The 27412-nt window shown below is 45.4% G+C and overlaps 4 protein-coding genes across 11 annotated transcripts; 2 read left to right on the forward strand and 2 right to left on the reverse strand.

Moving 5' to 3' along the window:
- The first annotated feature begins 178 nt into the window (after nucleotides 1–178).
- On the forward strand, nucleotides 179–7497 carry LOC100380586 (pre-mRNA processing factor 31). Its single transcript, NM_001173871.1, is given in 13 exon segments — nucleotides 179–277; nucleotides 843–1055; nucleotides 1347–1407; nucleotides 1650–1733; nucleotides 1833–1930; nucleotides 2042–2148; nucleotides 3992–4161; nucleotides 4246–4403; nucleotides 4479–4568; nucleotides 4650–4777; nucleotides 4885–4957; nucleotides 6642–6941; nucleotides 7113–7497. Coding segments are annotated over 12 exon segments (1599 nt in total). The 5' UTR covers nucleotides 179–277; the 3' UTR covers nucleotides 7230–7497.
- A 1900-nt stretch (nucleotides 7498–9397) lies between these two features.
- Nucleotides 9398–20477, reverse strand: LOC106605754 (CCR4-NOT transcription complex subunit 3). Of its 8 annotated transcripts, none has more exons than XM_045718823.1 (19): nucleotides 20330–20477; nucleotides 19740–19794; nucleotides 19497–19564; nucleotides 19320–19394; nucleotides 19096–19185; nucleotides 15793–15921; nucleotides 15545–15640; nucleotides 14804–15017; nucleotides 14329–14462; nucleotides 14148–14204; nucleotides 13144–14026; nucleotides 12855–12960; nucleotides 12627–12768; nucleotides 11993–12106; nucleotides 11236–11335; nucleotides 10856–11054; nucleotides 10627–10759; nucleotides 10399–10524; nucleotides 9398–10273 (listed from the first exon to the last, which is right to left on the reverse strand). In XM_045718823.1, exons 2-19 carry the CDS (start codon nucleotides 19762–19764, stop codon nucleotides 10175–10177), a joined length of 2790 nt encoding a protein of 929 aa, XP_045574779.1. In that variant the 5' UTR covers nucleotides 19765–19794; nucleotides 20330–20477; the 3' UTR covers nucleotides 9398–10174. The 8 variants fall into 8 exon arrangements, with proteins under 8 accessions (XP_045574779.1, XP_045574777.1, XP_045574778.1 ...); XM_045718821.1 differs by having other exon boundaries at nucleotides 14726–15017; XM_045718822.1 differs by having other exon boundaries at nucleotides 14804–15023; nucleotides 20330–20472.
- Nucleotides 20478–20635: 158 nt separating this feature from the next.
- LOC106605753 (TCF3 (E2A) fusion partner) lies at nucleotides 20636–23658 on the reverse strand. Its single transcript, XM_045718828.1, has 7 exons — nucleotides 23530–23658; nucleotides 22937–23038; nucleotides 22546–22695; nucleotides 22082–22152; nucleotides 21882–21951; nucleotides 21469–21621; nucleotides 20636–21186 (listed from the first exon to the last, which is right to left on the reverse strand). The coding sequence occupies exons 1-7, from the start codon at nucleotides 23536–23538 to the stop codon at nucleotides 21112–21114; spliced, it is 630 nt and encodes a 209-aa protein (XP_045574784.1). The 5' UTR covers nucleotides 23539–23658; the 3' UTR covers nucleotides 20636–21111.
- LOC123743162 (NADH dehydrogenase [ubiquinone] 1 alpha subcomplex subunit 3) lies at nucleotides 23636–25117 on the forward strand. Its single transcript, XM_045718829.1, has 4 exons — nucleotides 23636–23689; nucleotides 24470–24544; nucleotides 24755–24832; nucleotides 24921–25117. Exons 1-4 carry the CDS (start codon nucleotides 23683–23685, stop codon nucleotides 25010–25012), a joined length of 252 nt encoding a protein of 83 aa, XP_045574785.1. The 5' UTR covers nucleotides 23636–23682; the 3' UTR covers nucleotides 25013–25117.
- Nucleotides 25118–27412: the final 2295 nt, after the last annotated feature.

Here is a 27412-nt window from a genome sequence, read left to right on the forward strand (position 1 = left end):
GGAAATATGAGTGAGAGAAAGACCATTCACATTTATCCAGGTCTGATACTGGCCTATACTACAGATAAAAACAGCAATTCCCATAAAGCCTTGCTCAAGGCTCAACGTTACAAACCTCTGACCACCCATTGGATTATTTATGGTGATGCCTTTCGTCTGCGACTCGCTATAGAGGCGACGTTGATAACACAAGCAAAGATTTTTAACGTCGAACGCATTTCGAAAGTTGTTGGATTTGTAAGGTTTCTTTTGACGGTAGGAGTTTCGAACTCCGAAGGTAAGTTCTCATAAGTTTGTGCCGTATAATTTCAGCTAACTTGCGAACGTTTCCCCTGTTATTTATCTAGCTAGCTAGCTAGACTTAGCTAGCTAACTGCTGTTATAGCCACGGTTATCCAGCGAGGCCAACTTTTAAATATTTTGGCTTCAACCATTATTAACTAGGCAAGTCAGTTAAAAACAAATTATTATTTAGAATGACGGCCTAACCCGGACGACGCTGGGCCAATTGTGCGCCACCTTATGGGACTCTCAATCACGGCCGGATGTGATACTGCCTGGAATCGAACCAGGGTCTGTAGTGACGCCTCTAACACTGAGATGCAGTGCCTTAGACCGCTGTGCCACAGCTAACGTTAGCTAGCTATAAATTAATCAATTAACCATAACCAATTGTTTTTATGGTAAAGATTCTAGATTCTCACATTTAGCCTTTGCACACATTTTTACTCTAGGTCATTTACGTGTGTGTGCGCGCTCAGCTGTGGGCTAGCTAGGAATTGACTTCATATCCCTCCCCATGTCACATAGCCTTGTCCCACATTGTTGTTCCTTTCCTGCAGATGTCTCTGGCCGATGAGCTCCTGGCTGATCTGGAGGAGGCGGGGGATGAGGGGGAGGATGGGCTGTACCCGGGGGAAGAGGGGGAGAGTGATGGGGAGGCAGGGGAGGGACAGGTAGAGGGAGGTTTGGAGGACATCCCAGAGGAGATGGAGGTGGACTACAGCGGAGCTGAGAGTGTCTCGTCCATTGCTAAACTACGCAACAGCAAACAGGTCAGGGCAGTGTGTGTGGAGCTGGGCGCAGTCAATATACTAGAACAGGGTTTCCCAAACTGGGTCCTGGAGCCCCCCGTGGGTACATGTTTTAGTTTTGCCCTAGCACTACATGGCTGACTCAAATAACCAACTCAGCAAGCTTTGATTATTTAATCAGCTGTGTAGTGCTAGGGTAAAAACCAAAACGTGCACCCAGGGGGGGCCCAGGACTGAGTTTGGGAAACCCTGTTCTAGAACATATAAGCTATTTCCAAGGTTTGTTTTGAAAACCCACAATTTGTTTTACAGTTCTCAGAGATCATGGACAAAATTGCAATCTATGTCGAGAAGCAGCGCAAGAACTCTGAAGGTGATTATTGACTGTTTCTATGTTTTTGTTGTCACACACCGGATAGGATTGTTTTACTGGGTCAGTTACTTTGCCAATGCTCTAACCGCTAGGCTACCTGGCGCCCTATTGAAGACACAGCAGCTCTATAATTGTCTGTTTGGATATCTCGTTCTGTGGTTTATGTTCCACTCTGAATACAATGGTTTCTGATCCTACATCTTGTGGTTTTACTGACTCTCCCCTCTTCTCTTTCTCTTCAGTCTCCGGTCCGGTGGAGGCAGACCCAGAATACAAGCTGATCGTTGCTGCCAATAACCTCACAGTAGAAATTGAGAATGAACTGAGTGAGTCCACTAGGTTCATAAGTGATTGTGTGTCAATATGCTGCTGTAATTTGCTTGCATTGCGTTATGTCTAACGGTGTCTTTGTTTGTCTTTGTCAGACATCATTCACAAATTTGTACGTGACAAGTATTCTAAGAGGTTCCCTGAGCTGGAGTCCCTGGTGCCCAACTCTCTGGACTACGTCCGCACTGTCAAGGTGAGCTGATGTTAGAGGAGAATTCTCTTCCACATCATAATGTGTCTACATTGTTTAAACTCTTGTCTACTATTCATGTCCCTGCTGTTGGGCTGAACACTGTGTGTGTAGGAGCTGGGGAACAACCTGGACAAGTGTAAGAACAACGAGAATCTGCAGCAGATCCTAACCAACGCCACCATCATGGTGGTCAGCGTCACAGCCTCCACCACACAGGGGTAAGAGCAGGGACACGTCACAGCCTCCACCACACAGGGGTAAGAGCAGGGACACGTCACAGCCTCCACCACACAGGGGTAAGAGCAGGGACACGTCACAGCCTCCACCACACAGGGGTAAGAGCAGGGACACGTCACAGCCTCCACCACACAGGGGTAAGAGCAGGGACACGTCACAGCCTCCACCACACAGGGGTAAGAGCAGGGACACGTCACAGCCTCCACCACACAGGGGTAAGAGCAGGGACACGTCACAGCCTCCACCACACAGGGGTAAGAGCAGGGACACGTCGCAGCCTCCACCACACAGGGGTAAGAGCAGGGACACGTCACAGCCTCCACCACACAGGGGTAAGAGCAGGGACACGTCGCAGCCTCCACCACACAGGGGTAAGAGCAGGGACACGTCACAGCCTCCACCACACAGGGGTAAGAGCAGGGACACGTCGCAGCCTCCACCACACAGGGGTAAGAGCAGGGACACGTCACAGCCTCCACCACACAGGGGTAAGAGCAGGGCCACGTCACAGCCTCCACCACACAGGGGTAAGAGCAGGGCCACGTCACAGCCTCCACCACACAGGGGTCGGAGCAGGGACACGTCGCAGCCTCCACCACACAGGGGTAAGAGCAGGGACACATCGCAGCCTCCACCACACAGGGGTAAGAGCAGGGACACGTCACAGCCTCCACCACACAGGGGTAAGAGCAGGGACACGTCACAGCCTCCACCACACAGGGGTAAGAGCAGGGCCACGTCACAGCCTCCACCACACAGGGGTAAGAGCAGGGACACGTCACAGCCTCCACCACACAGGGGTCGGAGCAGGGACACGTCACAGCCTCCACCACACAGGGGTAAGAGCAGGGACACGTCACAGCCTCCACCACACAGGGGTAAGAGCAGGGACACGTCGCAGCCTCCACCACACAGGGGTAAGAGCAGGGACACGTCGCAGCCTCCACCACACAGGGGTAAGAGCAGGGACACGTCACAGCCTCCACCACACAGGGGTAAGAGCAGGGACACGTCACAGCCTCCACCACACAGGGGTAAGAGCAGGGACACGTCGCAGCCTCCACCACACAGGGGTAAGAGCAGGGACACGTCACAGCCTCCACCACACAGGGGTAAGAGCAGGGACACGTCGCAGCCTCCACCACACAGGGGTAAGAGCAGGGACACGTCGCAGCCTCCACCACACAGGGGTAAGAGCAGGGACACGTCACAGCCTCCACCACACAGGGGTAAGAGCAGGGACACGTCGCAGCCTCCACCACACAGGGGTAAGAGCAGGGACACGTCACAGCCTCCACCACACAGGGGTAAGAGCAGGGACACGTCGCAGCCTCCACCACACAGGGGTAAGAGCAGGGACACGTCGCAGCCTCCACCACACAGGGGTAAGAGCAGGGACACGTCACAGCCTCCACCACACAGGGGTAAGAGCAGGGACACGTCACAGCCTCCACCACACAGGGGTAAGAGCAGGGACACGTCACAGCCTCCACCACACAGGGGTAAGAGCAGGGACACGTCGCAGCCTCCACCACACAGGGGTAAGAGCAGGGACACGTCGCAGCCTCCACCACACAGGGGTAAGAGCAGGGACACGTCACAGCCTCCACCACACAGGGTAAGAGCAGGGACACCTGGGTTGAAGAGGTCCACCAATGGGACCGAGAACTTATTCGGTGGAGTACAAATTTACAGAATGTTCAGATAGAAATATGATCAATAGACCTTACATTATCTACACAACAGGGAACCGTAACAACCATTTGGTTGCAGACCACCTTTCCATCTCAATGATGTTGTAATATCAACATGACTTGTTTCCAGGACGATGCTGGGTGAGGATGAACTGAAGAGGTTGGAGGAGGCCTGTGACATGGCGCTAGAGCTGAACCAATCAAAACACAGGATCTATGAATATGTGGAGTCCAGGATGTCGTTCATCGCTCCTAATCTGTCAGTCATCGTTGGAGCCTCGACTGCAGCCAAGATCATGGGTCAGTGATTATAAGGATTTAGTTTTTTATATAATTTACAGGATTCTGACAATCATAAGGTCGTCTTCCTCCCTGTGGTGGTAGGTATTGCTGGGGGCCTGACCAACCTGTCTAAGATGCCAGCCTGTAACCTGATGCTACTGGGAACCCAGAAGAGGACCCTGTCAGGGTTCAGCAGCACTGCTGTACTCCCACACACCGGCTACATCTACCACTGTGATGTGGTCCAGACTCTACCCCCGGTCAGTGTGTGTTCCCAAGAGCTTTGGTTGACTGTGGCTTTACCTAAGTTAACAAGAGTTATCCCTGTGTTGTAGGACCTGAGGAGAAAGGCAGCACGTCTGGTTTCAGCGAAGTGCACCCTGGCATCCCGAGTGGACAGCTTCCACGAGAGTTCAGACGGCAAGGTGAGGACTGGAAGAGGGAAGAAAGAAGGGGTATATAAACGTCTGTTACATATTAACTCTGGTCTTATTCTCTCTGTGCAGGTGGGCTATGACCTGAAAGAGGAGATCGAGAAGAAGTTTGATAAATGGCAGGAGCCTCCACCGGTGAAGACTGTCAAACCCCTGCCAGCACCGTTGGACGGACAGAGGAAGAAGAGAGGAGGGCGGAGGTGTTTACTTTAGGGATGTGTAGATAACTGGTCCTGAGTTGGAGTTCTTTTCAAAGTGCGACGTTAAACAGTATTGATGGTCTTATCTTTTGTCTGTCCTTGTCCAGGTATCGTAAGATGAAGGAGCGTCTGGGTCTGACAGAGATCAGGAAACATGCCAACAGGATGACCTTCGCAGAGGTCAGAACAGCTCATCTGTCTTTCAGGACAGCTGTTACTACACTGCTCCAAAAAATAAAGGGAACACTAAAATAACATCCTAGATCTGAATGAATGAAATAATCTTATTAAATACTTTTTTCTTTACATAGTTGAATGTGCTGACAACAAAATCACACAAAAATAATCAATGGAAATCCAATTTATCAACCCATGGAGGTCTGGATTTGGAGTCACACTCAAAATTAAAGTGGAAAACCACACTACAGGCTGATCCAACTTTGATGTAATGTCCTTAAAACAAGTCAAAATGAGGCTCAGTAGTGTGTGTGGCCTCCACGTGCCTGTATGACCTCCCTACAACGCCTGGGCATGCTCCTGATGAGGTGGCGGATGGTTTCCTGAGGGATCTCCTCCCAGACCTGGACTAAAGCATCCGCCAACTCCTGGACAGTCTGTGGTGCAACGTGGCGTTGGTGGATGGAGCGAGACATAATGTCCCAGATGTGCTCAATTGGATTCAGGTCTGGGGAACGGGCGGGCCAGTCCATAGCATCAATGCCTTCCTCTTGCAGGAACTGCTGACACACTCCAGCCACATGAGGTCTAGCATTGTCTTGCATTAGGAGGAACCCAGGGCCAACCGCACCAGCATATGGTCTCACAAGGGGTCTGAGGATCTCATCTCGGTACCTAATGGCAGTCAGGCTACCTCTGGCGAGCACATGGAGGGCTGTGCGGCCTCCCAAAGAAATGCCACCCCACACCGTGACTGACCCACCGCCAAACCGGTCATGCTGGAGGATGTTGCAGGCAGCAGAACGTTCTCCACGGCGTCTCCAGACTCTGTCACGTCTGTCACGTGCTCAGTGTGAACCTGCTTTCATCTGTGAAGAGCACAGGGCGCCAGTGGCGAATTTGCCAATCTTGGTGTTCTCTGGCAAATGCCAAACGTCCCGCACGGTGTTGGGCTGTAAGCACAACCCCCACCTGTGGACGTCGGGCCCTCATACCACCCTCATGGAGTCTGTTTCTGACCGTTTGAGCAGACACATGCACATTTGTGGCCTGCTGGAGGTCATTTTGCAGGGCTCTGGCAGTGCTCCTCCTTGCACAAAGGTGGAGGTAGCGGTCCTGCTGCTGGGTTGTTGCCCTCCTACGGCCTCCTCCACGTCTCCTGATGTACTGGCCTGTCTCCTGGTAGCGCCTCCATGCTCTGGACACTACGCTGACAGACACAGCAAACCTTCTTGCCACAGCTCGCATTGATGTGCCATCCTGGATGAGCTACACTACCCGAGCCACTTGTGTGGGTTGTAGACTCCGTCTCATGCTACCACTAGAGTGAAAGCACCACCAGCATTCAAAAGTGACCAAAACATCAGCCAGGAAGCATAGGAACTGAGAAGTGGTCTGTGGTCACCACCTGCAGAACCACTCCTTTATTGGGGGTGTCTTGCTAATTGCCTATAATTTCCACCTGTTGTCTATTCCATTTGCACAACAGCATGTGAAATGTATTGTCAATCAGTGTTGCTTCCTAAGTGGACAGTTTGATTTCACAGAAGTGTGATTGACTTGGAGTTACATTGTGTTGTTTAAGTGTTCCCTTTATTTTTTTGAGCAGTGTATATTTTACTATGTGTAATTACAATAAATATGTATTGGTCTTTTTAAACAACCACCCTCTCTCTGTTTCTCTCAGATTGAGGATGATGCGTACCAGGAGGACCTGGGTTTCAGTCTGGGCCAGCTGGGGAAGTCGGGCAGCGGACGTGTCAGACAGGCTCAGGTCAACGAGGCCACCAAGGCCAGGATATCCAAGTCCCTACAGAGGAAGCTGCAGAAGCAGAACATGACGTATGGCGGCAGGTCCACAGTCGGCGGCAGGTCCACAGTCGGCAGCAGGTCCACAGTCGGCGGGAGGTCCACAGTCGGCGGAAGGTCCTCGGTCAGAGACAACTCCTCAGGAACAAGTTCCAGCGTAGCCTTCACTCCACTACAGGTAGGCCTAGTTGGTTTTTGTTTCACATTAAAAAAAGCTACACGTATTTGATTTTATAATTTCAACAAACGAAGCACTTCATCACCAGTAACGTTAGCGTTTACCAGCAAGGGTGGCCTCCTCGTTTCTGTTTGTGGGTGAATTGTACTTGAACTGAACTGTGTTCCTCAGGGACTGGAGATCGTGAACCCGCATGCAGCAGAGAAGAAGGTGGCTGAAGCCAACCAGAAATACTTCTCCAACATGGCAGAGTTCCTCAAGGTCAAGAAGGAGGGAGAGGGAAAGTGAGGAGTACACATACAATTTATCATATACTTACACACAGGAGAGACTGATATACAGACATACCAACTTGTATTTCAAAATGAATGCAGATGGAGTGAAATGCATTCACACTGACTGATTGATTAGGCATCATTGCATAACCATGGGGAGAAGATCGACCATGACAGTGAAGAAAATATATTTAGATTGTATATTTGTTTTAGAGCATGTTGTGCTTTTTTAAGAACGTTTTGACTCCATTTTGTTCCATTTTAATAAAATGAAACTAATACTTCCTAGTCTCATTACTGAAAGGTGCATTCGGAAAGTATTTAGACCCCTTGACTTTTTTCACATTTTGTTACGTTACTTATTCTAAAATTGATTAAATTGAGAGGAAAAACAATCTACACTCTACCCCATAATGACAAAGCAGAAATGGGTTTTTACAAATGTTTGCAAATGTATGTCTGTGTACGCACACACACACACAGAGTACCAGTCAAGTTTGGACACCTACTCATTCAAGGGTTTTTCTTTATTTTGACTTTTCTAACATTGTAGAATAATAGTGAAGACATCAAAACTATGAATTAACACATGGAATCATGTAGTAACGAAAAAAGGTTTTAACAAATCAAAATATATTTTAGATTTGAGATTCTTCAAAGTAGCCACCCTTTGCCTTGATGACAACTGCACACTCTTGGCTATTTTGAAGAATATAAAATGTTTTGATTTGTTTTGGTTACTACATGATTCCCTATGTGTTATTTCATAGTTTTGATGTCTTCACTATTATACAACGTAGAAAATAGTAAAAATAAAGAACGAGTAGGTGTGTCCAAACATTTGACTGGTACTATATATATTATAAAACTGTTTTCGCTTTGTCATTATGGGATGTTGAGTGATGAGAATTTGTATTTAATCCATTTTAGAATAAGGCTATAATTTAACAAAATGTGGAAAAGGGGAAGGGGTTTGAATGCGTTCTGAATGCACTGTAGCATTGGATTGCTTTGTAAAAAAAGAAAAAATGTATTTAACCTTTAACTAGGCAAGTCAATTAAGAATAAATTCTTATTTACAATGACGCCTACCCGATGTCATCGAATAGTTTTTAGGAATTTGCTATTTATGAAATGGGTTTATGGGTCTTCTAATACAAAATAATTGATGTTACACATGTCATTTATAGTCATCACAATTTCAGAAAAGTATTTTATTGAAATTTTACAATCCTGTTTTTACACCCACATGACATCTCCCATGCAGAAACGTGACAACTTCATATGATAAAACAGCCTGTAAATAGTTTATTTTCTTGAGAAATTCACATTTCAGCCTTCCCTTTCTCAAAAGCCCAAAAATAGAATTTATAAAAGGCAAAACTGAACTTCTCAATTCCTTTTTCCAAAAATCTCTTCTCTTTCAGGAAAGAACTGAAATGTCTGTTCTCAGGGACAACCTCTGAATGAACTAAATCACTGGAGACGGCTCAGGATAGTTTAATCAGACACAATTGATTCATCCATCTCACCACCAGCATTTTCAGAACATTCTAGGTTGATGCATGCTTCATATTCTATGAAAACAGTATTTCAGTAATTTTTTTCACTTGGTATAAACAAGTAGTAAATTGAACGCAGTGAATTAAGCTCTACTCAATATACTGCTGAAGTGTTACAAAATGCATAATAAAAATGTAAAAGTAATTTCCGATTGATGCGACATGAACAGCATTTTATCGTGAATGCAGTCTGCCAACGCGGGAACATTGCCTTTCCATTTTTATTAGACTCTAGCGCTGAACTTTTGAGATACGGATTGAACAGAGCCCTGAATGGTGAAACCAGGAGGTTTTGTTCAAATAAGGGTCTTTTAGAAGCGATTTAAAATAACAAAATTGAGTTGAACAGATTACTACATGCAAGGCTGAGATCTGTTGAAACCCTTTTGGGTAAATATACACCGTCTCAAAGGGAATTATCCTATTTCTACTGTTCTCATCCTTCCACTAGTAGTTACACTTTGAAGGGCAATAGTGGCTGTTGCTTCATGGTATAGAAACCATGAACATGATCAGCCAGACTTCATGTCAACACAACTCTGCTTCTTTCAGGTACAAATCCTTTATTAGCTAATCTCACAAACATAATGCCCCAATGACGATGCGTTTCCTTTCACAGTTAAACGTTAAAATATTTTATTTGTAAAGAGAGAGGGAGGCAGAGACCAGTTCAATTGCATAGCAATTTAATCCAATGTCCAATAATGCCTCTCTATCCCCATCAAAAGGAAGAGGCCATGTGGTCATTCTCAATCAGAGCGTTTTATCCACCAAGACAACATCAATAAAACTACTGATAATCACTCACTATCCCTAATAGTGACCTTAATCAACAGGCATCATAACATTTAAAAGGAGCCCAGTTTGCCCTGTCTGCTGGCTAGCTAGACAACTGTATGTCTCCATTCTAAACCACTAATTAGTCAATTCAAGCAAGATGGGCTTTTTTCACTTGTAACCAAATCCAATGTATGTTTGCTTGTTGTTGTTTAGTCCAAGGCTTCTATACTCCAGTTGGGGGCAGTACAGAGTTTGTTGTTGAAACAAAGAAAAACATAACATGGGGAACATGCATGGAGCTTCCTAATGTAATGCCACAAACTGAGTGCTCACACAGACAGGCACAGATCTGTAATGACTCCCTACTCCCCCCAGGACACTACTTCTGACCAGGTATAGGTAGGGGGTTCTATTCCCCACGTACTGTAGTGCACTACAAGGGCTTTGGGCCGGAGTAGTACACTATGTGGGGAGTAGGGTGCCATTAGACGCAGCCTATACAGACAACATCCTCCATTTTAGGAGCAGGGTTCTACTACACATCACAATCTCTATCCACAGCATGGAGTTAGGTCAGTCTGGGAATGTCAACAGCAGCACGCTTCTCCTCCGTCTGTCACTGCAGGTCTCGGTCTTCCAGGTACCTGTACTCAAAGGTGAACCCCTCCTTCTTCCTCTGACCCCACTTCTCATAGTCAAAGTAGATGTAAGTGCCCTGAGGGAGGAGGACAGTATTAATCACTCACTCTTTATGTTGGCTCATCATTGGCTCATTGTTCTATACAGACCCATGGTGCCTCCAACACTAACAGCACAGGAGGTACCAAGGTTCTACTGTACCTGTTCAAACTCATCAGTGATAGTCTTGGGTTCTTCGTGCCTCTGGAACCACATCATGTACTTGGTGTGGAACCTCCACGACTGCTTCTTCAGAGCCTTGGCTGACAGGTACTGAGCTTTAGTGCCCTGAGAGAGAGTAAACGAGAAACACAGAAAGGAGAGAGTGAGCAATTGGACCCCACAGTGACAAAGCAAGAGCGGACAGATGGGTGATGGTGTGTGTGTTACCTCCAGGTAGTAGAAGATGAAGAAGAGAGTCTCTGTGGACAGTCTCTGGTAGAACTCTATAGAGTCTGAGTGGTGGGGGGGCATCTGATGATGGAACGGCAGGGTGGGGCATGGGTTCCTCATCAGGTATTGCCTACAGGAGAGAGTAGCACAGACGTGCATGTTAATATCTCCTCAGAGAACGCCCAGTGTCTACACCCCAGTATTCCAGCGGACGGCGTTCTGTTACCTGATCCTCTCGGAGTCTGAGGGGTGCGGCATGTGTGTCCAAGCAGACTCCTGCATGGTCTGCTGGTACACCTGGTCCTTGGAGAGGGGAGTGGGACCCAGGGGACACACCCCCAGGGAAGGGGGGATGCTCACCTCCGATAGGGAGGGCTGGGGGGCCGCGGGCGTGCCGGGGGCAGCCGACGAACCAGAGAAGATGTCTGAGGAGAGACAGGAGGGGATTGGCTGAGTTACAGCTGGTGGGGATATCATCAACACAGACAGACAATTAGAAGTTATGTCACCTGCAACTGGCGTGTGCTTTGTCAAATTGCATGAATGTTTATTTGTGTAATGCCTTAAAGATGTGATTTGAAACTTGTTCATTGAGTTGATTCTGACCTCTGTCTGTGAGGTGCAGGTTGGGGATCTCTCCATCCAGACCTGATCCTAATGCTGCTCTCTCAGCCATCGCCTTCAGAGAACTCAGAGGCTCCGGGGCCTGAGAGAGAGAGGAGGGAGGGAGGGAGGGAAAAGGAGAGACGAATGGAACAGAGAGAGAGTGGGGTGAGGGAGAGTTTGGGAGAGCAAGGTGCAAAGATAAAAACTGTGAATTTATGAAAACCAATAGACCATTCAACAGTTCTTCCACCATGAGATACTAGTAGAAGCTTGGTACCAGTCCACCATCCATTCCCTGTATGGTGTGAAGCAACACACTCCTACCTGCAGCTAGAACCCCCACGGCCAGCCACAGTGACTGCACCAACACTGGCCAAATAAACCTGCCAATTCAAGATCCCATGGAGTCCTTACTAATTCAACACTATACACAATCATTACAAATACAGGCTCTTCAATCATATATCTTTTATGTTCTTGGTGTGTGGTGGAGGAACTAATCCAGCCACTTGGTAATGTCAATTTCACTGTGACACAGATTGTTTTTGGCTAGCACTGATATCTGACTACCTCAAACTTCTGTCTATATTTTTGGTGTGTAAGCGTGTCTGTGTCAGAGTTAGAGATTGTGTGTATTTAAATCTGTGTCATCTTTCTGTTTCCTGTGTTAGTGGCTTTGGGGATGTGTTTAGGAGTGAGTGTGTGTGTAAGTTGAGTATGAATGTGTCTATTTCCGTGTGTGTGTGTGGGTCTCTACCTGACACTGCTTTCTCTTTCGTGTGTTAGTGGCTGTTGCCATGGCCCCTGGCGGCTCTGGGGCCTGCGCTGACATTCTGGGCTCCATCAGTATCTGACGGAGGTCTGTAGGAAGCTGGGGACAGAGGGCAGTCTCTACAGGTTATTCTAACCTTATTACAATGCTATCATACATGTTCATTAACTAGGAAACAACAGAAACATGGTTATCTAGGAGATGCTTCATCATTGGAAATCTCCTGAATAGCTGACAAGATTTGCTGTGAATGGTGAGGGAGTTTTGTGATGTACAGCATGTTTGATGAATTTAATTTTCTTTATGCAGAGAAAGTTTTGAAAATTGTGTTAATTTCTAAACTATCAGTATTTTTGTGAGTTTGTTTGTTTCCAAGTTGTATTTATATTTTAGACAACCACAATTGGGTGAAAATGGCTCCGTGGAGGTTCTAGTGTTCACCAAACACTGTGTTCTCATACTGTTAAATGGCCAACTGTCTCCATCTGTTGAACTGTATAAAACCTCTCAGAGCCGAAGGGAAACAGTGGAGAGGAGGCCATTTAAGAACATCAGGACAAAGTGCTCATCTCAGCCTCACACCCCTGTCTGCCTGTCCTTCCCCTCTGTCTCCCCTCACCTTGAGGCCCTCAGAGGCCTGTGTGTAGGAGTGGGGTCCGTTGAGGAGACTCCCACCACCGGGGATACTGTCCGAAAACGAGGGGGACGGAGAGCTGGGGGGCAAGGTGATGGAGCTGATGAGGCTGGGACCGTTGTCCATACTGAGGGAGAGAGAAGACATAAGGACATTTTTAGCATCTTAAATGAACAGATGATTGTGGTCTTGGATGAATTTGACATCACTTACGGCTGACTGGCTGAGGAGGTCAGCGAGGAAGGCTGGCTGCTCTGTGATTGGCTGGGTGTGCTGAAGGCGGACTCTGCTGTGCTCTCTGCCACCACAGCACTGTAACCTGGGCCATGGGAAAGACGGCAGAAACAGTACTACTAATGCTCAGTCCCAAATCCAGAAACAGTACTACTAATGCTCAGTCCCAAATCCAGAAACAGTACTACTAATGCTCAGTCCCAAATCCAGGAAAGGTGCATAAAGAAACAGACAAACCCAGACAGCCACACAGACAAAGTGAACATACTTGTGCTTCCGTTCTGCTTCAGTCCACTGGGCGGTCTGGCAGGGGCTGCGTTCGACCCAACTCCTCCTCCGATTGGCCCCATGCTTCCTCCGTTTCCTCCCATCATCCCCATTGCCCCTCCAGGGGCAGCACCGACCGGGCTGAGAGGGATCTGAGGGGGCCCAGGGATCACACTCTGCCCAGGCACCAGGCCCAGGATCCCCCCAGTCAGGGAGCCGTGTGCTGGGCTGGACCCCAGCAGGCCCAGGCCTGTCCCAGCCCCGTTGGTGGTCACTCCACTGGTGCAAGAGGTGGGGATGGAGGAGCTCTCCACTGAGACACTGGACTGGGTGGTGGTACTCAGACCCAGGCCTCCCAACGCAGCTGCCTGGGCGTAAGGGGCATGGGTGGACCCAGAGAGCAGGCCTGCCATGGTGTTCAGAGAGGCAGACATCCCAGTCAGGCCCAGACCAGACATTGAGTTGGCACTGCTTGTCCCCGTCATGCCAACTTTACCCAGGCCTAACCCAAGGCCTAGGCTGGAGTTGAGGATATGACCAGACGAGACCTGGGGCAGGGAGTTTGGGGAGGCTGAGATAGGTGTGGGGAGAGAGGGGGCGGTGGAGAGGAGGGGGTGGCTGGGTGGGCTGGGGGTGCAAGGTTTTGTTTGGGGTTGTTGTGGTTGTTGCAGTGGCTGCAGGACTGGTTGCTGTGGAGGTTGAGGCTGATGTTGTTGCACGGCGCTGCTGAAGCTTCCTATTAGACTGTTGCTTGTGGGAATCCCAGGGTTGCCTCCGACAACGGCGGCCATGGAGACAAGAGAGGAGGAAGAAGAAGAGGACCCGGAATTGGCGGACGAGGAAAAGGACAACAACAAGGAGGAAGTGCCGTTCTTCGCAGGAGACTGAAAATGACACAGCATCAGTTTAGTACAAACAGAACAGGGAAACAGAAACTACATTTCTGAAGAAATCCAGTTCTCTATTGAGCTATAAACATATGATATTGCAGAAGCTCGGTCTCACCTGACTAACGTCACTGTCTGTCGACCGCCCTCTCTTCTTATCGTCCTCAGAGTTCTCCTGCAGAACACATTCAGGCACAAACAGTGCATGAGTAAGTATCAATGTACTTTTATGACACTGATCAAGTAAGTGATTGTAGTTTCTATACAAACGACCAATCAGTGAAGGCAGATGTGCTTACAGCAGTGCAGGTGGCCGGGGATGGAGGGATGGGGGAAGAGGAGGTGGTGGAGGTGGGAGTGCTGCTCGAGTGGAGGAACATCTCATCCTCTATGTTCCCCATGCCCGTCGGAGAGGTGGCCACCAGCGCTGCAGCTAGAGAGGGAGAGAAAGAGGGATAGAAAGAGTGAAGGGCATAAATCAGGGAGAAAAGGCTAGTGGTTTATTTCAATGATAAGATTTTCAGGGGAAATCTAATATATAAATGTTTTTTAACAATCAACATCCAGAGCCACAGAAACACCACAGATCAAGCTCTTCTAAACCGACAGTCAACCCAGCTAACAGATGTTGATTAGAGAACATCCATCCACCCAGACCCAACAGACGTTCATGAGGGACCATTCATCCAGACCCACAGCTGATAGCATGAGCATCATCATCATGATCATCCCAGGACTCGTCATCGAGCTCCTGGCTGTCCATGGGCGACTCACGGATGTCCTCCAGATCCAGGTCGTCGTAAATGAACTCGTTCTCCTCAAAGTCTGGGTCCTGTGACGACTCCATGTAGTACTCCACGTCGTCCTTGATCTTCTGGATGGAGTCCACCTGCACCGAGTCGTTGTCTAGCATGCGCAGGATGGTCTCCAGCATGCGAATGTGGTACCTATGCCTTTCTATAAACCTCTTTAGCTCCTCAATGCGATCCTGCTTCTACGAGACAGCCAGAGAAACAGGCACACGTGGTTATAAACTGTTCGGGTGACTTCTGTAATGCAGGAAGAAGTCATTCTTAGGCACAGATGTCAGATCAACTTGCCTTCCCCAAATCCTTTTAGGGGGAAATTCAAGACTGACCTTAGATCAGAGTCTAGGAGCAACATCATCCAACCCAATATCTGATTCATTATTATAAACTGGGTGGTTTGAGCCCTGAATACTGATGGGCTGACAGCTGTGGTATATCAGACCGTATACCACAGGTATGACAAAACATGCATGTTTACTGTTCTAATTACGTTGGTTACCAGTTTATAATAGCAATAAGGCACCTCGGGGGTTTGTGGTATATGGCCAGTATACCACGGCTAAGGCACTCCGTGTTGCGTCATGGCTGAGAACAGCCCTTAGCCATGGTATATTGGCCATATACCACACCCCGGGCCTTATTGCTTAATTAGACTACATACACAGCAAAAGTGAATGCATAGGGAATGAGATGGAAGGAGACTGACCTCTTTCTCTCCTTTCTTCTTCCTGGTTTGAATGAAGAGGGATTCCACCTCACTCTCAAACTGGTCCACCTGCATATTTAGAGTGTCTATCGTATTCTGGGGGAGAAAAAGAGAGAGTGGGGGAAAAGAACAGATCACCACCCAGAAAATAAGGCCGAGCCAGTGTGAACCATCTCCCCCTGACCCATCGTTCAGGAAACACTACTACTATGCATGAGTCAAAATACCAACGTCTCAGAGGCTGTTACCGTTAGCCAGTTTCCCGTCTCTTCTTTCTCCCTCTGAGCTGGGTCCACTTTCAGGGCGAGCCCCAGGCCTTCTTTAGAGTAGGCCTTCGTCTTTGTCTCCCGCTCTACCACCTTAAACCGCTCCATTTGCTAAAGGAGAGAATGTCAGATGTTATGTCAGCCAGGATCGCATACCCTCTCCATGAGCACTGAGATGAGTTCAAAGTAGGGCTGTGATGATACCAATATCACACAATTTTTCCATGGCAAAAATAAAAAAACTAAGCAGACCAAACTCTTTGGTCAAATCAAATTTTATTTGTCACATGCACTGAATACAACGGGTGTAGACTTTTCGGAAAATGCTTGCTTACGAGCCCTTCTCAATGATGCAGAGTTGAAAAATAATAATAAAAATAGTAACACAGGACGAATAAAATACACAAGAATGAAGCAACAGTACATGACCAAAAGTATGTGGACACCTACTCATTGAACATCTCATTCCAAAATCATGGGCATTAATATGGAGTTGGTCCCCCCTTTGCTACTATAACAGCCTCTACTCTTCTGGGAAGGCTCTCCACTAGTGTTGGAACATTGCTGCGGGAACTTGCTTCCATTCAGCCTCAAGAGCATTAGCGAAGTCTGGCACTGATGTCGGACAATTAGGCCTGGATCACAGTGGGCGTTCCAATTTATCACAAAGGTGGTCGATGGGGTTGAGGTTAGGCCTGTGCAGGCCAGTCAAGTTCTTCCACAACGATCTCGACAAACCATTTCTGTACGGACGTTACTTTGTGCACGGAGGCATTATCTTGGTGAAACAGGAAAGGGCCTTCCCCAAACTGTTGCCACAAAGTTGGAAGCACAGAATCGTCTTGAATGTATGCTGTAGCGTTAAGATTTCAATTTACTGGAACCAAGGGGCCTAGTCCAAACTATAAAAACAGCCCCAGACCAATATTCCTCCTCCATCAAACTTTACAGTTGGCACTATGCATTGGGGCAGGTAGCGTTCTCCTGGCATCCACTAAACCCAGATGAGTCTGGGTTTAGTGGATGGTGAAGCGTGATTCATCACTCCAGAGAACGTGTTTCCACTGCTCCAGAGTCCAATGGCGGCTTTACACCACTCCAGCCGACGCTTAGCATTGCATTTAGTGACCTTAGGCTTGTGTGCGGCTGCTCGGCCATAGAAACCCATTTCAAGAAGCTCCAGACGAACAGTTCTTGTGCTGACGTTGCTTCCAGAGGTAGTTTGGAACTCGATAGTTAGTGTTGCAACCAATGACAGATGATTTTTATGAGCTACTCGCTTTAGCAATTGGCGGTCCCGTTCTGTGAGCTTGTGTGGCCTACCACTTCACGGTTGAGCCGTTGTTGCTCCTAGACGTTTCCACTTCACAATAACAGCACTTACAGTTGCCCAGGGCAGCTCTAGCAGGTCAGAAATGTGACGAACTGACTTGTTGGAATGTCACTGAGCTCTTCAGTAAGGCCATTCTACTGCCAATGTTTGTCTATGGAGATTGCATGGCCGTGTGCTCGACTTTATACACCTGTCAGCAGCTGGTGTGGCTGAAATAGCTGAATCCATTCATTTGAATGGGTGTCCACATACTTTTGTATATATATTGTATATACAGGGAGTACCAGATCAATGTGCAGGGGTACAGTACAAGGTATTTGAGATAGATGTGTACAGAAAAGGAAAAGTGACTAGGCATCAGAATAGATAATAGTAAGAATAATGAACAGAGTAGCAGCAGCAAATGATGAGTGTGAAAGTGTGTTGTGTTGGTATGTGTGTGTATGTAGTGTATGTGAATGTGTGTGGGCTGTGTGAGTGTCAGTGTAGTATATATATATATATATACACACACATACATACATATACACACACACACATACACTGAGTGTACAAAACATTAGGAACACGCTCTTTCTATGACAGACCAGGTGAATGCTATGATCCCTTATTGATGTCACCTGTTAAATCCCCTTGAAATCAGTGTCGATGAAGGGGAGGAGACAGGTTAAAGAAAGATTTTTAAACCTTGAGACGGATTGTGTATGTGTGCCATTCAGAGGGACAACGGGCAAGACAAAAGCTTTAAGTGCCTTTGAACAGGGTATGGTAGTAAGCGCCAGACGCACTGGTATGAGTGTGTCAAGAGCTGCAACGCTGCTGGGTTTTTCACACTAAAAGGTTTCCTGTGTGTATCAAGAATGGTCCCCCACCCAAAGGACATCCAGCCAACTTGACACAACTGTGGGAAGCATTGGAGTCAACATTGGCCAGCATCCCTGTTAAAACCCTATACACCTTGTAGAGTCCATGCCTGATGAATTTAGGCTGTTCTGAGGGCAAAAGGGGGTACAACTCAATATTAGGAAGGTGTTCCTAATGTTTTGTACACTCAGTGTATAGTGCGTATATATAGTCTTGTGAGTATGCATAGTCAGTGCAAGATAATAATAGTTAACCAATAGCTAGCTACCTGGACTATCTGCATTGATCATTTTTGCACTAACTCTTTTGACTCAACACATACGCTGTTGTTACTGTTTATTATATATCCTGTTGCTTAGTCATTCAACAATTTCAAATATTTTACTAAGCTACAGTTCATATAAGAAAATCAGTCAATTGAAATAAATTCATTAGGTCCTAATCTATGGATTTCACATGACTGGGCAGTGGAGCAGCCATGGGTGGGCATATGCCCACCCATTTGGCAGCCAGGCCCACCCACTGGGGAGCCAGGACCAGCCAATCAGAATAAGTTTTCCCCATAAAAGGGCTTCATTAGTGACAGGAATACCTCAATTAGCTCGTACCCCTACACATACTCAGTACTGGTACCCCGTGTATATAGCCAAGTTATTGTTACCTATTGTGTATTTATTCCTCATGTTATTACTTTTCTATACTTTCTCTGCACTGTTAATCTACACCGATTGTTTACAAAGCATGTGCCAAATAGAATTGGATTTGAGATAGGGTTAATGTAGATAGTCCATAGAACCATTTATTTAACTATTTAGCAGTCTTATGGCTATGGTCCGTTAAAACCCTGCTGTATGTAAAACATTGTGTGCTATAGCTTGGAAAATAAATAAATGTCCCTCTGGACAACAATGATATGTATATATTTTTTTATCCACTTCGTGTTTTGTTTCCTTGCCACAGTACTAACGAGTATCGCAATACTGGTATCGTCCTGGCCCTAGTTGAAAGGTAAACACAATATGGTGGAGACCTATCCGCTCTTTTCTCCTATCAGTTTTAAACAAAGAAGCTATTTTGGAGAGTATTACCGTCTCTATGACCTTGCGATTCTCCACTAGCTGCCTTTTGTCTTTGATCTCATTTGATGCCACCCATGTTTTTATCTGATCCCTCAATCGCTGCAGGAGAGATGACAAGAAAACAACAATTAATACTTAAGTAAAGACCCGTAGCTTTATCAGTGTGAGCAGACAACATGGGATATTAAGACAGCTTCATATAATGCTTACTATTAGTAAGCAATTAGTCTTACCTGTAGCTTTTTAATCTCTTTTTTAAGGTCTGCCTCATATTTTTCCTTTTGGTTGGCATTGGCTGCATTGTGAAGCTTTGAAACAAAGTGACAAAGATCAGTTTGTTTGATAGGAGACAAATCCTTGTTTCATGCACAGTGAATATACAATGCATAGTGTTGTTAAGGAGTCCTCACCTTCTGCCAAATGTCTTCAAACTGTTCTACGCCTTCAGCTACCTTTTTCAAACATCTGTCAATTTCACCTGGGGAGAGGAAAGAAAGAGGTCATTATGAAAATATGCCAATCTATTTTACTGGACTAACATAGTACATTGAATCTCAAAGATGAATCCAATAATTTAAATAACTGATAATCGAAAGAGTGTGAGAGGTCAGTGGCCAGTCCATTACGTCCATCATCGCTCTATGCTAAGTTACCTTGGAGTTTTCTCTTATCAGCCATGGCTTCACTACGACAATGTCCTCATACCGTCTTTCATTGTGAGATAACAGATTAACGTTAGTTAAAAACATAATGCAAACAGACACAATGAACATTGATTGCATTGTCTGGTTGAAATTGTATCCAAGTCCCTAGCTAGCTTCCTAGCATCAACTAGCTACAGATAATAAAAACACTTGCAGCGAAATGTACCTCGGTTTAGCAAAGAATTAACATGCTGATAATTTTAGCGTACATCACTATTTTAATCAATCGTAAAACAGTTCAATAGATGTCTCGCAAGAAATGTCAGCAACATTAGCCAGCTAGCTAACGTAGCCAATTCACATGCTGTTTGGAAGGTTTCGACAACTCATTCCAATGCAATTGCTATTCGATGCATTATTATGCATGAAGTGTATATATTGCGATTATATTTTGGGCAAGTTGACGTTATGTTGGTAATTGTTGTAATGCTAGCAAATGTAGCTAGCTACTGCAAACACAATGCTAGCTAGCTGGTAATTTATGAAAATTAGGGAAACTGTGTCAACCAGCTAAATTCACATTTGTTTTAGACATTTACCTAGGGTTTGGGCTTTTCGTTTGTCTCTTTCAATTAGAACTAAAACTATTTCCCCAGTCTTCTTTACTTCCAATTTGTGTTTTCTTTTCGTCAATCTGGCTGTACAGTACACTAAAGATGGACGGTAGCTAAATCCCACCCACAAAATGTGGATTCCGCCCTAAACCCTACCTCCAAGCTATGATAGGACCAAATTCTCCACCGTCGTTGGACAACTTCCGCAGGTATACTTTCCTGTGATTGGTTTATCAGATGATTGATGGGTCAATGGTAAAATATATTTTTAAAAACTGCTGAATCCTGAAGTTCTGAATAAACATTTTATACGGAACATTTAGTAAGCATCACGTCGACAAACAAATCATAAAACATGTTCAGAGTATCCTGATAAAAGGTTCACATCAATACATGTACTGTCAATGTAACTTCCGCAATGACCGGACCATGCATTCTCTACTGAGCCGAATGGGTGGATTACCATGGTCAAGACCTTCAGCCATTTCCACAGACCATAGTTGTGCATAAATTATAATCATATCCACTACGTTTTTCATTTCTATCTGCAAGGTTCTGTAGACATCATCCGCGTAGTAGAACCTTAGATCAGGTGTAGCTTCATCCTATTCCATCGTTTCAGGACTCAAGCCCAATACAACTTTCAGAACATCCCAAAGAGCCCTGGCTGTATCTGTTTCAGTGACATCACGTCTGGGGAAGTGGGAGTCTAAGCAACAGAATGCTGCTTCATTTCTCCTCCCACTAGCAGCCGGCCATTCCCCTGGTCAGTGAGACAAAGCGGTTGGGCTGGGAAAGTCACTGAACTGCGTCTCTGCCAACATGGAGATGTCTGCTTCAGTCTGTGGAGAGGAGTGAAGATGATGTTAACAACAGAACCATTGTAGGGAAACAGACTGACAGATCTGTTGTCTGCCAGACTGGAGAACGCTGCAGTGCAATCTGTTCCATATGCACAGAATAGAATATGCAATGCACTGTCAGTGTCAGTGTAAAGGAGAAGCTGTCACATTTCTCTGCACATAGTCGCACAAATATTTCAAAATTACAGTCTTTGTTCATTCATTTAGTTTGGGTGTGCACGTTAATTTCACATTCAAGGTTTATGAGTACGTCTCACACACCTGTGGGTCTTTCTCCTGTTTTGGAACTCGATGCCTCTTCTTCTTGGATCCCACAGTGGATTGGAAAGGGACAGAGGGGGAGGAGCTAGGAAGGTCATTCAGCCTATCATCTTCTGCTCCAGGGCCGATGTCTAAATGGGCACCAGACTCTTCCTGAAACAACAACAGTGTTGCATTTAGTATAAAGATATATATATAGTATGTGGGGGGAAAACTCAGTTTCAGAAGAGTTCTCCAGTTTCATGCCAACAGAAAACCGCCCAGTTGACATCTTCTGCATCACCATCAAAGTTAATGGTGAAAGATTGAATAACGAATCATTGTTACATTTCAATATACGATAACTGTATATCATGGAACTCTGCTGGTTTATTATTAAAGAAACACAAACTTTTTGAAAATCTCATTCTCACCTCAAGCGATATGGTGAGCTGTGCATTTCTATAGTCATCTCCATGGGCGTCGAGGGTCTTCATTAGGAACCTACAGTAGGAAAGTTCAGTTGCTGTTGTAGTTGAGCTAGCCTGTATTTACAATGGAGAGGCCAATAGACCATAGACTGAAAAATACATGAACCAATGAAAGGACAGACAGAGCTTCAGTCCTTTTCTACCTTCTCTCTTTCTTCATGCGACGTGTTAGTCTTTGTACCTGGTGAAGGCGACCAAGGATCTTCTCATTCACCTGCAGAGAAAATGGTGAAAGGATTAGGGTTGCAAAATTACTGGAATGGTCAATAAATGCCCTGGTTTGCCCAAAATCCTGGTTGGAGGATTCCCAGAATCAGGAGGGAATAAGCAGGAAATCCAGAAACCTCCAACCAGGATTTCTGGAAAACCAGAAAATGTGTAGAACATTTTGCAACCCTAGAAAGGATTCATTATCATGCATTTCTTTATGCTACATGTGTGCACTGGCATTACCAACAGCAAACTATATGTTCACAGATGCTCATCCATATAACTTGGTTCTTAAATAGAGCACAACCTGAAGATACGATATTAAAGTCGCAATAAAAATCCACACTTGGCAGGGTCGTACAATCACCCACACATATGATTCCCCACAGTCACTTACCTGTTCGATCTCCTTACACCTCTTGATCAAAGCCAGGTACTTCCTTTTCTCCAATTCTCTCCTTTCCTCCTGCTGCTGCTGCTCTGGCCTTGCTCCTGACCCTTGACTTCTGCCCTCTAGCAACTCGCTGACCCCAGGGCCAAGCTCTACCTAATGATAAAAACGGTCATTTAGCACACACCATTTTTGTTTCTTTCATCATTCCCCTCTAAGCAGAGACTGATTTAGACCTGGGACATCTGGGGTGAGCAATTCATTATCAGGTAGAACAGAAAACCAGCAGGTTCTGGACCTCGTTGAGTAAGAGTTGAATACCTCGGCTCTAGCACCATATTCCATTTCCAACCGAGCCACTGGAATCATAATAGTCAGAGTCAGAACTCTTACTTACCTCCCCTGGGCCCAGTTCCACCCCACCTGGCTCCAGCTCTGCTTCCAGGATGTGGCCCCCAAAGAGAGGCGGCAGGGCCAGGCCGGAGAAATCTTCCATTATCTGAGTGAGGGGTGGAAGGAGGAATAAGATCGTTCACCCTCTCATAAATCACGTCCTAGACGGTGTCTCGAATCTACACTACATTTGACAAACAGGTAGGGTTAATTCCTTGACTCAACCTGACAGCATATTTTCTTTATCCCTACACTAAAGGACGCCTCGTCCTATGTGGGGATAATCTTTAGGAACGTTATAGCTAGTTACCATAATAACTATTTGCTTGCAGACAGCATTAGCTAAACCTTCCTCAACCCCAAATAAAACTACATTTAGGTGACCTAAGTTTGATTTGGTTAACGAAATCACAACTCGTTAACGTGAGCTTTTCTTGAAAACGATTAAACCGAGATGACAACACATTCGACTAGCTAATGTTAGCCTAACTTGCTAACGACGTTACTGAAAAGCATCTAACATGCGCAGCATTTTTGAATATTTACGACTAACTACTGTATCTGGATGGTCTGACGACACTTTAAACATATGTTTACCCGATCCATTGACCGCAGCGCTCAATGCGTCACCGCAGATTTCACACTGTCAAACAACCTTTTTGTGTTGTTGCAACTGGCGCAATAATTATACGACTTTATGTAGACTACAGTTCCCATGTTCCCCAGCCCAGCAAAACTACAAACAGCAACATGGCAGGTGGGTGAACTTTGCTATTAGCAAGCTAGCTAGCTGTCTCGTTTTATGCTTGATTCCTCTGTCAAGCAAACACTGGTGTTCTGATAATGCTAGTGTATGATTAATTGTAACTAAATATTGTATTCAACTCTAATTTTGTATGCATATTTTAATTTACCATGCCAAACGAATAATGTGACCTTGGACCAACATAGTGTTAGCCGATTTGTTTTAGCTGCATGTCACGTCTCCACTTCATTCTTTACCTAACCTTTTTTAGGTAAAAGCTCAAATCAAAATGTAGTAGTTTGATCATTAAATATCTCCAATCGGAATCGCTTGCATTCCACAGTCCACCGCTCTCTTCTGACTGAGCTGAGTGTAAACCTGGGCCACGTTCAGTTGTCGAACTTTGCAGATAGAAATCCCATTAATTAGAGCTGATGTGATTCTTATTCTACATGTCAGAGAGGCATGTTTGTTGTACATAACGTATTTCTATCTGAACGTTCCAAAACGTTGTGTCCTGCTTACCCTGGTGTAAACAGAGCAGTTGGATAGGGTTGATCTTCTAGCTTCATCTTCAGTATTTATCTGCCCAATGCTGTCATGTTTACAATACTGTATAGACTCAAACTAATGGGTATATGACATGTAGTTTCAAGTCATATAAGCCCAGCTAGCTATTTGTACCTAGCTATATCCTTAATACATTCATCAATCACTGGATCACAGATCATGCATAACACAGTGTGCATTTGTGCCACTGTAACTTAAATGTCTGTTTGCTTCCCCTGGCAGGAATTGGAGCTTTCCTGAAGAATGCGTGGAATAAGGAGCCGGTGGTATTGGCCGCCTGCGCAATTGGACTTCTCGGTCAGTACATCTCTCAAAGTATACATCACAGGTTGTAATGCTCATATCTTACAATATGCTAAATTCAACTGTAGTTACACCTTATGGATTCTGACATTACATGATACATATAAAATAAACTTGTGTGCACTGCCCTTCAGCCCTCCCTGAATTGAGTTGTGTGTTCACTTGGTGTAACATATCATTGATATTTCATGTATTTCTTCCCAGCCGTTACTGTTCCATTAGTGAGTCCCTTAACGAAGTACTCAGGCATGATGAATGCAGCTGTGCCATACAACTACCCAGGTAAGCCATTAAACCATTATGAGCAAATCATTAAGTCTGGCCCTAGACAGTTGGTGGCATAAACAAAACCTTTTTCCTCTCTCCCCAGTCCCTGTGCGAAACAATGGCAAGATGGACGATGTCCCCAGCCACCCTTGTGACCCTAAAGGACCAAACCTGGACTGGATTAAAAGCTTGTAACCGTCCACATTCCCTTCCCTGTACAGACCACAGCCCGTTGTTCCTGTCTCTCTGTGTCTGCTTCTCAGTAGATGGCCCTCAATAAAGATGATCTATTTAATACCACCAACTTTGCTCTTGGATTCTGTTGGGATGTTATTTGTTGTCAATATGATTTGGCCATTTTTATGAATATTGTAGCATGTGTATTGTAAAACACAACACATGTTTCCTTTTTAATAAAATGACTTATTCGAAAGGTATTCACAACCTCATTGGATTAATACACCCTTAATTAAATTCAGAAATTAATGTTAGGAAACCTAATAATATACAATGTATACTGCATTAACCTATTTTGTACTTTTATACAATAGGCAACAGACTTTTTAGAACTACAAGCTGCTAGCCCAACACACACACTTCAGGCATTACACAAGAAATGTCTGGCAGTCAAGTGGATTTGAGATGATGGATGACCACAAAAAAGGGGTGGAAAATTAGAATTTTAAATGTGGCTTTGACATCCAGAAAATGTATAAAAAAATAATAAGATTACAAAGCCCTCTATCATCCCCCGTTTGGGAAGTATTGGTTAATTGTGGCACCTTTGGTCTGTGCTTTGTGTCCACAAAGCTCTCTGCTCTCTCTTATCTATGGGTCTCCTGTGGGTGTCTCTGTCTGTGTTCAGGTTACACCTCTTCCTCACAGGGCTGAGGACCCCTTTATAAACCAACCTCAGGTCACTGAGGAACTCATAACTCTTGGCAACACAGAGAGAGCTTGAAAAAAAACACCTGCTCCAAATATAGAATCTACAATCACTTGTTCTCTTTTCTCCTGGGATATGATGTGGAAAGCAGTGGTACTAGCGTGTATCTGCTGGTGGCTGGGCTGCAGACGATAGACAGAAAAACATATAGAGGAAAATTAGAATTTTAAATGTGGCTTTGACATCCAGAAAATTATAAAAAAATTAAAAATAAGATTACAAAGCCCTCTATCATCCCCCGTTTGGGAAGTATTGGTTAATTGTGGCACCTTTGGTCTGTGCTTAGTGTCCACAAAGCTCTCTGCTCTCTCTTATCTATGGGTCTCCTGTGACTTCCCTCGAGACCCCTTCAGCTCCCATGACGAGGACTCATCAGAAGGCTGGAACCCAGACTCAGCCCCACAGGGTCCCTTCCAGCAGGCCACCTCCTTGGGGGCCCCTGGCTGGTCCAGAGAGTTCCAGGAGGCTGGGATGTTCAGCAGTCCAGCCTGCACCCTTATCTCAGAGGAGGTGCTGGAGGCTCTTCGTACATCTGACTTTCTCTGTTTCCCCACCAGCCACAAATATGGCCACACTTAAGAATTCAATCTGTTTATAAAATACATGAAATAGATTACATTAGAAAAATGTTATTGTCCATGCAATGTGGAAATGTGCTTTTACACATAAAAACATAATCAGGGCATCAGAATGCTTTATCATCAAGAACATAGACTACTGGGGCCTCCCGAGTGGCGCAGTGGTCTAGCTGCCTAGCTGTGCCACTAGAGATCCTGGTTCGAGTCCAGGCTGTCGCAGCCGGCCGTGACCGGGAGACCCATGGGGCGGCGCACAATTGGCCCAGCGTCGTACAGGCTAGGGGAGGGTTTGGCCGGCTGAGATGTTCTTGTCCCATTGCGCTCTAGCGAATCCTGTGGCAGGCCAGGCACAATGCACGGTGCAGTGTTTCTTCCGACACATTGGTGCGGCTGGTTAAGCGGGCAATTGTATCAAGAAACAGTGTGGCTGGGTTGTTTCGGAGTCCATACGGGAGTTGCAGCGATGGGACAAGAATAACTACCAATTGGATACCATAAAATAAAAAAAAAGACTACTGAAACTATTGCCTACAGTAAAACTGTACTGATTATGTGCATAGGGTCTTATGGATTAAGGAGTATAAGGCATTTGTGGCCACTCAATTCTACTGAAGTGGAGGAGATTTAAATCAAATACATACAAAATGGTTTGGTTGTTCAATGTGAAGATGAACACTGGGTATAGTGATTAACATGTTTATTGAAGTTTTCATTGGAAAGAAATACAATAACAGTGGTATCAGGAATGTGTGTGTATCCAAGGTTTTATACTGTGACCATGATTGTTGTGTGACTTGGAAAGGCAATGCTGTTTTAAAGAGAAAAAAGCTACAGATGAAGTAACAAAAAAATAATATAACAAAACAAATTAAAAGACCGAAATAAAAGTAGGGGCAGAGGCAATTGTTTCGTTCTTAAACACGCATTTAAGACAATCTTACTAACAGAGGCATCCTGAATAGAAGATCCTGAATAGTCACCAAGGCATCATTTTTCTTTTGACCTTTACAACTGGATCCCATTCTCATACAGTTAGATTGACATTGAAAGGTCATATTTTGAAGAAGGTTA

This window comes from Salmo salar, chromosome ssa05 (genome assembly GCF_905237065.1).
Source record: "Salmo salar chromosome ssa05, Ssal_v3.1, whole genome shotgun sequence".
Taxonomy (NCBI): domain Eukaryota; kingdom Metazoa; phylum Chordata; class Actinopteri; order Salmoniformes; family Salmonidae; genus Salmo; species Salmo salar.